This window comes from Octodon degus, unplaced genomic scaffold (assembly GCF_000260255.1).
Source record: "Octodon degus isolate 3935 unplaced genomic scaffold, OctDeg1.0 scaffold00002, whole genome shotgun sequence".
Taxonomy (NCBI): Eukaryota; Metazoa; Chordata; class Mammalia; order Rodentia; family Octodontidae; genus Octodon; species Octodon degus.
Window position 1 is genome coordinate 36,129,408 of NW_004524578.1, and position 10,370 is coordinate 36,139,777.

Consider the following 10,370-nt stretch of genomic DNA (forward strand, 5'->3'; position numbering starts at 1 on the left):
ACTCGGCTCTTAAGTGATTTCAAAAACTGAATGACTTTCTTTCATTTTTAAATGAGAGGGATAGTTCCTTGTGGTACTCTGTAACCTAAACTGGACTCTCTTTATATCTGAAACCTTAAAGATGAGGATAATGATTGTTTAGAAGACGTACATTTGACTTTTTATTATTCAGTTCTAGTTCTGGTTCTTTTTGTTTTCATTACTAGGATCTTGAGTTGTCTCCTAGTTTTTTTTTTTTTTTTTTAACCTATTATTTTATTGTTTACTTTGCCCTTATTTTGTCACATATTTGAGTAAAGATAATTATGTAAGTTAACAATAACTCTAATCACTAGGTCCTTACTGGAACTTTTTCAGTTTAGAAATGTTTGGTTTTGTTAATACTTTTGTCAGGTTTTTGCTGTGTTTTCATCAGTGCTAGCAGTTCTTGCTATCTTTCTCCTTTTAAACATTGGAATTCCTCAAATTCCAAAATAATCTTACCCTCTGAAGTTTTCTTCAAAGAACTAATAGCAGCTAGAAGATACTCAAGAAAGAGAACTCCAATTCAGGAACTTTAACAAACTGATTATAAAACTATTATAAAGACATTTGAAAATAATATTGAGTAATATCTTGATGACTGGAAAAAAAACCAAGTTGGTTTTTAAATGTTTAAGATCATGGAACTGATATTTTGAAGGTACAATATGTCTACCTACATATCAGGCACTAAAATTTGATAGAATGAATTGACATTTTGATTTTGAGAAAAATCAACTTTTCTCTGCTATAATCTTAATGCCATCTTTTGATAGCTGTAGCACCCTGCTGCTGATTTTTTTTTTTTTTCTTTGCTTTGTAGGACTTGAACCAGGGCCTCACACAGGCTAGGCAAGTGCTGTACCACTGACCTGTATACCCAGTCCTTTTAAAACAAAATTAAATTAAATTTTATTTTGAGACAGGGTTTTGATAAATTGTCATGCATGACTGTTAATCTTGATCATCAAATTGATTGGCCTGAGAGATGCCTTCTGGATTTGGCAAGAAATATAATTTTAGGGACTAAATCTGGTCTCTGTCTCATCCTTTTGGGCTCTTCCCCTGCTTCCTGTTTCCCAGAGGCTTTGAGTTGGGCAGCTTTCCTCTGCCATGTGTTTCTACCATGATGTCTTTGCTTGGGGACTGCCTGACCATAGAATTAAACCTCTGAAACTGTAAGCCAAATTAACCCCCTCCTCCTTTAAGTGACAAGTGTCAGATATTTTGTACCAGCAGTAGGAAAGGTGACTAACACACCACAGCTGGCCTCAAAATTGAAATCCTTTTGCCTCAGCCTCTTGAGTAACTGGGATTGTAGGGACATGCCTCCCTTCCTGGCTTTCCTGTCTTTTCTTGTTAAAAAAAATTTTTTTTTAATTTTTATTTAGTACAGGGTATTGCTATGCAGTTTGGATTTGTAGCAATCCTGTCTCAGCCTTGCCAGCACTGGGATTACAGACATATGCTGCCACACCCAGTTTCAGTGGTTGGCATGGCATGTGATACTGGGGGTCAAACCGAGGTCCTTGCACTTGCCTGATAGGCACTTAGACTGCTGAGCTATCTCCCCAGTGTCCTTCCCTGTCTTTTCTAATCACCTGGACCTGAATTTGGATTTGCCTCCAAATTTTAGTATGATCTTTACTTTCTCCCTAAACGTTTTAGTATTTGAAGAGTAGTATTAGTCAACTATTGTGGTCAGAGGCATATTTTTGCTTTTGTACTTAATAGTTTTTATAAAGCTACAGATGATTATACTTCAGCAAATGGCCTTGTGACAGTCCATCTGTGTTTTAATTATGTACCTAGAAGAATGACATTTTCTTTCTACATGCCATTAGCATGTAATGACATTCTCTTTCTGTATGCCATTAGAATCCTCTTGACATCGTTCTGAGATGTGTTCTGTTTCTCCAAAGAAACATGAAGTGATGTTTAGGCAACCTTGCAGACTGAGAAAGATAATCCTAATTTGTTCAGAGAAGCATAGGAAACAGTTTCTATGAACCTATATGCCATTTTCACATAGCAGTGATGGTGGGTCCAGACTGTTGGAACCACAGAGAGTGAGAAGTAACAAACAACTGATTTCTAGTCACAGGTTTTTTTTTTTTTTTTTTTGAGACAGAGAACAGACTAGGAATAAATGTATGCTGTGGGACCAGTGAGGCAACTAGCAGGTACTAGAGATTTACACTGTGAGAAATGCCTACCCTGTATTATTTGATCATAGCAACCCATCTAAGGTGGTTGTGTCCTTTAACAGCCTACATTATATAAAAATTACATAATTATGAAGTGGCGTTGGGGCCTGGAGCCTAAGTTTGCTAAGGCATAGTATTTTTTATAAGTTATAATTTTAGACATTTAATATATGTAAAACTTGTCATTGTCTTTGCATTTTACCATCATGTTACTATTCTGATTTAAAAATAAATTTACAAAATAACATAAATTATTACAGATCAAAGAAAGCACAAAGAAGAAAGTAGAAATTGTCTCTTTACTACAATGTGTTAACCATTGTGATACCATATCTCCTCCTAGGTTGGGAGACTCGTGATCTCTCATCTCTGTCTGCAATAGAGTGTTATTGTTAGGTAGTGTTTGACTCAGGCCTAAATCTGTGCTCCATCAAGCATGGCTAGAACAGTAGAATTACTAAGTTATAAAATCTTCATTTTTTTTTTTTTTTAAAGTTAGTAGGTAGCAGTGGGATAGGCCTGTTTAATATGAACATTTGAGTTCTGTGTTTTCAGATTTAAAAAGTACTGTAGTAAATGTAATATTGTATATAATTTTTCATTCCCATTTTGGCTTTTCTTGAAAAATATTTTTGAGGAATTGACAGGACAAAAAATACATACTTTTTGAAAGATTTTCTATATATGTTGACAAATTATTGCCCTTCTAGCAATGAGTTATTTAATAAGCTAGGCTTGAGTTGTTCCGTCTTTATTGTTATTAGATTTTAATTGAAAAATTTTTATTAAATTATACTTTAATTTCCAAGTAACTAAATTAGAGAATAAGCTACCTCTAGATTTCTAGAGAATTTTCCATTGAAATAATGAGGATGGGCTAGAGAATCCCTAAGGAATCTTAGAAAGTGCTATTCTGTGCTGTAATAATTCCTTCTTTGAATTTAAGTAGAATTTCAAAATTCAGCTTGAAAATGGTTATTTTCTTTTTTCAGGTTAAGGAAACCCTAATTTTTATCTCCCATTTCATAAAACCAGTAGGCCTCACCTGTTTCATAAGAAAACATTGTGTTAAAAGCAGAGAAATAGATGATGAAGTAAAGAGACAAACTCACAAGGGTGTCCTCCCCTTATCTCTCTAACCACTACATGTGATTAGAATATCCAGGGGGATCTAGTGCTGAGATTTCGGCAATCTTAGCAAATTAGGATCCTAGAAATTGGAGATCCTTTCCCAGAGAGGAATGCAAATCTACTGCCACCTTGTGAAACTCTTAACATTTAATTGAGCCATATAAATTTAAATGTATATAGTAAATATCTCTATATGATATATTGTAAACCAAAGCCAATTTAATAAACTGTTTTCTTGCTATTTTATATTGTTGAAAGTTTCTTTCCATCCCTCTGTATATTTTCATTTTTCTTAAATATCAAAAAATGTACCCCTTTCATTACCATTTATCCTGTTACCCTGCTACATTTTTCAGGCACCCTTTAGCCCTATTAAAATATTCAGTTTCGTTCTTTTTATAACTTGTTTCCATGGGAGATGTTTGTCAGTTTGAAGGATTTTATTGATCCTTATTTTGTTTGGTTACATTATAATCTTAATTCTCAATGTTGAGCTATTAATCACTTATTTATAGCCAAACAGGCCTACACTGACTTTGTAGAAGTTGGATATTGCCTTTAGTAGTGATAAATTGCATTTCTCGGTAGAGAGGTATCAAGTGAACCATTTGCTGATTTTTGTATCATTAACGTTTTTAAGAATATTTTTAAATGTATGACTATTCAATAATCAGTTTCACATATAAAAAATAGGTAAAGTGAGTGTTTAAAGAAAATGAGATTTATGTGTATCAGTAGAAATTGATGAGTATACCTATGAAGCCGGAAAAAAAATAAGTTGTTTATTTCTTTATTTTTGAGATGATATCCTACTATGTAGTTCAGGTCGGCCTTGAACTGGCTGAGGTCTTCTGCCTCAGCCTTATGAGTGCTAGGATTACAGGTATGTGCCACTGTGCTGGTAAAAACAAGAATTATAAGTCCAGCAAGTTGAGTTGTTAGAAAACATTAGCATAAAAGGAAAATATTTGTTCAAATGAAAGATTGAATTATGGGCTGTCCATATCTATATTATATATATTATGGTACAGGGTCTCACTGTGCAGTTTGGACTTGTAATGATCCTCCTGTTGTTAGTCTTGTCAGCACTGGGATTACAGGCATGTGCCACCATGCCCAGACACTGTGGCCTGCTCAGTGCACCCGGGAACGGGGCCTGTACAGTATGTGGTACCAGGGATCGAACCCTGGTCCCTGTACTTGTGTAAGCAGGCGCGTAGTCCACTGAGCTATCTTGATGGCTCTGGCTATCCATATCTTTAAAAACTTTGTTTTGCTAAATGTCTAATTGCTAGGATTTTAATTTGCTAACATTGCCTAAATATATAATTTCTATATTTAAAATATTTTGTTTAGGATTTAGAACATTGAGAAACTCCAAATCACACTGAATTGGACCTATTCACATTTGATATTAAGAATGTCTTGGGGCTGGGAAGATGGCTCAGTGGAATAAGCACTTCCCTGGCAAGAGCAAGGGTCTGAGTTCAATCCCCGGTTCTACCAAAAAAAAAAAAAAGTCTTAATTTGTAATATTTTAAGAATTAGCATGACTTGTTTGAATGACTTTTTCTAAGGATACAAAGTGAGATTTTTAAGATGGATTTTAAATAGTAAGATATAAGGAGCTGACACTAGGAATTACTTTTTTCATTGTATTCTCAGCCCAATGTAAAGCATGACAGTTTCCTCAATGCTAATAAATATTTAGAAAACTTTGAATGGTTGTTTCCTATGTTAATAATACATTTTTTGTTTGTTTTCAGTGAACAGATATGGTTCAGAACTGTACGTGAATAACTTCAGCTTCTCAGAGTGAATATTCAATAATGAGTGGTGCAGCTTTGGGACTTGAGATTGTTTTTGTATTTTTTCTCGCATTATTTCTACTTCATCGATATGGAGACTTCAAGAAACAACATAGACTTGTAATTGTTGGAACACTGCTTGCTTGGTATCTCTGCTTTCTTATTGTCTTTATATTGCCTCTGGATGTTAGTACGGTAAGAACGGAAACTAATTTTCACAATTTAAGAAATTATAATTACACAGTTTGAGATATATTATACATTAACTATCTCAAGTATATCTTATACATTCATGTGTCTTATATATTAAATATATAGTTTGAGGGGCTGGGAAGATAGCTCAGCAGTCTAAGTGCCTGTCTGGCAAGTGCAGGGACCCGTTTGATCCCCAACACCGAATGCGCAGGCCAGCTGGCCCTGGGCATGCAGAGCTGCCCACCAAAACCAGGCATGGTGACTCATGCCTGTAATCCCAAATCTGGGGAGTTGGGGAGGCTGAAGCAGGAGGATCACGATGAGTCCGACCTGTGTAGTGAGATCCTGTGCCAGCTACATATAATTAAAAAAAAAATTATATAGTTTGAACTAAATTATATATTAGGTTATGCTTATAATTTCAACTTCAATGTTATTTTAGAAATTTGATCATTAAGCAGTATAACCAGCATGGTAACTTTAGGTAGGTAGATTTTATAAACCCTAGTGATTCTCATTTTTAACTGTGATTGCTTTAGACAATATATAACCGGTGCAGGCATGCTGCTGCAAATTCAAGCCCTCCAGAGAATAACAACAGTACAGGATCATATGCAACTGTTAACCCAGTTCACAGGTATTTTGTTCTTTGTATTTTTATTTTTTTTCTTTTAGCTTAATGGTGCAAGAAGAAAATTGTTTGAAAATTGTTTTCTACCATTCATATGTTTTATATTTATAAAAACTAATCTCTACTGACCCTTCTACTTTTATCCTCTGCCAGTATTCTTTTTAGTATGTTATCTTCTATTTAAATCTAAACATTTGTGGATATACCGTTAATGGTAGTGAGAAACTTAGGAGATACGATTTTTTAGCCTGACTTTTCCACTTTCCAAGTATGAGGCTTTCAGAACTTTTATTTCCTCTCAGCCTCTGTCTCATATCTAAAAGAACAGAGCATGAACGTTCCTGGGTTTCAGCACCATAAATACATAAACTAAGGAGAATTCAGGGTTTTTTCTGTGTATGTGTGCCTAATTTACAAGGTTGTTATGAAGAACAGGAAGGTTATTCTGTATGTGTGGAATTTCTTTTATGTTTCATATTCCTTAAGACCATTAGTGTTTTCAATCAAAAGTGAATTTAGTTCAGATTGTCACAGATAGTACTAAATTCATATCTGTCTTGGTTACTTTTTTCTCACTGCTGAGACAACATTCCTGACTCCAAAATTAAGGAAAGAAAAATTTATTTAGTTTACGATTCATGGAGGTTTCAGTCCTTGATTAGCTGGCTCCAAGGCAGGATGGCATGGTGCAGGGGCAATAGCTCAAGGTGGCGCAAGACAGCAAAAGCAACAAGAGCAAAACAGGGCTGAGTAAGCCTCCTTTCCTTCCATATATTGTAAGCAGACTACCCGCCTAAGGGCAGGCGTAGCACTCACACCACCTCTGTGCCCTCCTTTTGGACACCATGAGAATGTGTTCAAAGTGAGCATCCTCGCCTCCTGCTGAGCCACTTAGTTATACTGCTAAACTTCCCAAGTTGACAGTGAACAATATCCTAGAGCAGTAAGGGCATTTCCTCTACACCCTAGCATGTGGAACTGCTGAGTTACTTACTTAAACTTCTAGACTTCTCAAGCTGACATAGTGTATTAACCATTACAATAAAAATGTACAGGTAAAAATTAATCTATGCTGATGTAAAGTTTTACTAATATTTTAAGTAGTTGTAGCTTTTTAAAAAATCTAAATTGAATAAATTTAAATTGTAGTTGTTACTTTTTCATTAAAAAAATCTAAATTGAATAAATTTAAATTATAGTTGTTACTCTTCTTTGAAGCATTATTAGAAACTGTTTATTGGTCAGTTGAAATTACAGAAGTTGTTAAATACTCTGACTAAAAGATATCCTTGGGCCCTGGATATAGCTCAGCACCATAGGGCCTACTTGGAAAGCATGAGATTGTGAGTTCGATTCCCAGTACCAAACTATCTAACTAACTAACTAACTAACTAAATAGATAAATAAAAGATATCCTTGTGCCTAAAAGATTTATATGGAGGAGTCTGTGGTCAGAGACTCATCAGAAAATTCAAGCACAGTTGTGTATAGATACTGTGTATATCTCCATAAAAGGAACTAATTTAATTAGCATTCTAGTTTCTTTCTAGAAGTTAATCAACTAATATTGTCTCCTCTCTAATTCACATTTCTACATAACAATTAAAAACAAAATAAAATTTCTTGTGTGACTAAGACAGGAGGATCATATGTTTGAGGCCAACTTCAGCTATAAATCTAGTTCAAGGTCAGCGTGGGCTACATAATGAGATCCCATTTGAAAAAAAAAAAAAAACAAACCAAAAAATCCCTTAACCAACTTCACAAATAACATGAGTATGTACTTTAAGAATAATCATTAAAATTTGACTTAGTAACATTTACTTTTATTTTATTTTATTTATTTTTTTTTTTTTTTATTTTTTTTATTTTTATTTATTACATTTATTTATTGTGCGTGTGTGTGGCCAGCTCAGCCCACCAGGGGGCGGGTCTGGCTGGCATGTGGTGCTGGGGATCGAACCGCGGTCCCTGTGCTTTGCCAAGCTTGTTTCAAGTAGGTGCTTTAGACCACTGAGCCATCTCTCCAGCCCCAACATTTACTTTTAAAGAGTTGCATTATTAGTCTATTGAACATTCTTCTTACTCTGACTAAAAATATACTAGAATTTGAAGACCAAATGACAGTTTTCTTTAGAACCAATTGGTTTGTTTTCTGTGTGTGTGTTTTGTTGTTGTTTTGTCTTTTTGAAACAGGGTTACACTATGGAGTTCAGGCTGGCCTTGAACTCACTTTGTAGCCCACACTGCCCACGAACTCAACAATCCTGCCTCAGCCTTCTGGGTACTGGGATTACAAGTGTGCACCACCATGCCTGGCTCTTGTGTGTGTTTTTAGTTTGTCAACTTGGATTTTAAGTTTTCTATGAAGTATTATGAAGCAAAGTCAGTAATTATTAGTCTGATTAAATGAACTGTGCCACATAAATTAATTGTATAATTCATTAAATGATTTTTAATGATTAATTGGCTTTAAATTTTTATTAAATAGACAACATCCATGTTTTAAGCCATGGAGTTACATTCCTGATGGAATCATGCCAATTTTCTGGAGGGTAGTATATTGGACATCACAATTTTTAACATGGTAAGTGACACTGAAGAAAAATTTTTTAAATTTTTGGCTAAAGTAAGAAAAGAGGGGAAATTATTTTTCAGTGAACATTTGTACTTTGCAATTTCTTTTCCTCCTTAAATTGATATCTTCTCCTTTTCTGCTGGCTCAAATTTCCATTCATTAAAAAAGAAGGGAAGGATAAAGGAAGGGGAAAAGAAAGCAAAAACAAAAAATAGAAAACAAAAAGTTTTCCTTGTCACTCTTTCCTTCCAGTTATTGTCGTCTCTCTTGATATAAAATCCAGTTTTCTTCTGGTCCTTTTTTCACATAAAAGGACTCTTGCCAAGGTCACTGTTATTCCCTGATTTTCTTCTTCCTACTTGGCTAAGCTTCCAAATTTTCTTCATGGACTCTGAAGTTTGATCATCTTGTTGTCTGACTCTTCCTGGACAGTTTTAATCAGTGCCATAGTTTTTGAGTTACACTGATATCTTAGTTGCTTTCTTGTTACTGAGACCAAATACCTGACACCCTCATCTTAGAGGAGGAGTGGTTTATTTTAGCTCACAGTTTGAAAAGTCTCAGTCCTTGCATTGTGTGCTGGCTCCAGGTAGAAGCAGCATGGCAGAGGGGCGTAGTGGGAAGACAGCTGCTTTTGTCATTGCACCCAGGAAGCTGCGGGAAAAGGAAGCCAGAAGGGAGGTGCGCACTTGCAGGTCACACCCTGGTGGTCTGCCTTCCTCCCCAGCTAGCAGTAGCTCACCTGCAGTGCCTCCTTGGTCCAGTCCTCCAAATGCCCCCTCTGCCCATGTACACGTGAGGCTCATGGGGGACATCCAGATATAAATCAGAACAACAGTTACATAATTGTTTTGTTTTTCTAATTATATTTTTTTCTCCTTATCTAGGATTCTTTTACCTTTTATGCAGTCATATGCAAGATCTGGAGGGTTTTCCATCACTGGAAAGATAAAAACTGCACTGATTGAGAATGCAATCTACTATGGCACATATTTGCTAATTTTTGGAGCATTTTTAATTTATGTAGCTGTAAACCCACGTTTGCATTTAGAATGGTAAGAAAAATAGTCTTCTTGACATTGTTTCTGTGCATATTTATCCTCAAAATTTTTATCTCAAGAATACAGACATTTTGGGGCTAAGGAGATAGCTTAGCAGTCTAAGCGCCTGCCTGGTAAGTGCAAGGACCCGAGTTTGATCCCTAGTGCTGCATGCCTTGCTATCCCTGGAACCCCGGGTGCACCATGCCAGCACCAAAACTGGACATGGTGCACACCTATACTCCCAACGCTGGAGGCTGAGACAGGAGGATCTGTGAGTCTGAACTGTGTACTAAGACCCTGTATCCAACAAATAAATACAAAAAAAGAGTATGGAAATTTTACCAAGCAACTTAGTAAATGAAGTATTTTATAGATTACCCCTCAAAAATTGGAATAATTCTTATTAATAAGAAAATGTGGATAACATTTTTAAAAATGACTGTTAGGTGTTGGGTGTAGTGGTACATGCCTATAATCCCAGCATTCTGGGAAGCTGAGGTAGGAAGATCACAAGTTCAAGCCAAACCCAGGTAACTAAATGACTTAACAAGATAATTTAAAATATAATAATAATAATAATAAGTGGAAAAATGACTGGAAATCAATACCCATTACCATAAAAAAGTACATACACATGCATGTAATAATTATGTTGCTTTCTTTTTCATTCTCCCAGTGACTTTACAGTTGTAAATGTTCTCTTTGTTTTGACTGTACTTTGTCAACATATTTGTCTTTAATGTTATTTTAGATTTA

The 10,370-nt window shown here is 35.3% G+C and overlaps 1 protein-coding gene across 2 annotated transcripts in view; it reads left to right on the forward strand.

Moving 5' to 3' along the window:
* Lmbrd2 (LMBR1 domain containing 2) overlaps window positions 1-10,370 on the forward strand; it is a 53,260-nt gene that overhangs the window by 1,931 nt on the left and 40,959 nt on the right. The window contains exons 1-5 of one of the 2 annotated variants that reach the window (XM_023712027.1): window positions 622-682; window positions 5,126-5,362; window positions 5,902-5,999; window positions 8,485-8,580; window positions 9,459-9,626. In XM_023712027.1, the coding sequence (XP_023567795.1) occupies window positions 5,189-5,362; window positions 5,902-5,999; window positions 8,485-8,580; window positions 9,459-9,626 (536 nt within the window). In that variant the 5' untranslated portion in view covers window positions 622-682; window positions 5,126-5,188. Of the gene's footprint in view, window positions 1-621; window positions 683-5,125; window positions 5,363-5,901; window positions 6,000-8,484; window positions 8,581-9,458; window positions 9,627-10,370 lie in introns of those variants that run through there. The other variant, XM_023712025.1, reaches the window with a different exon arrangement.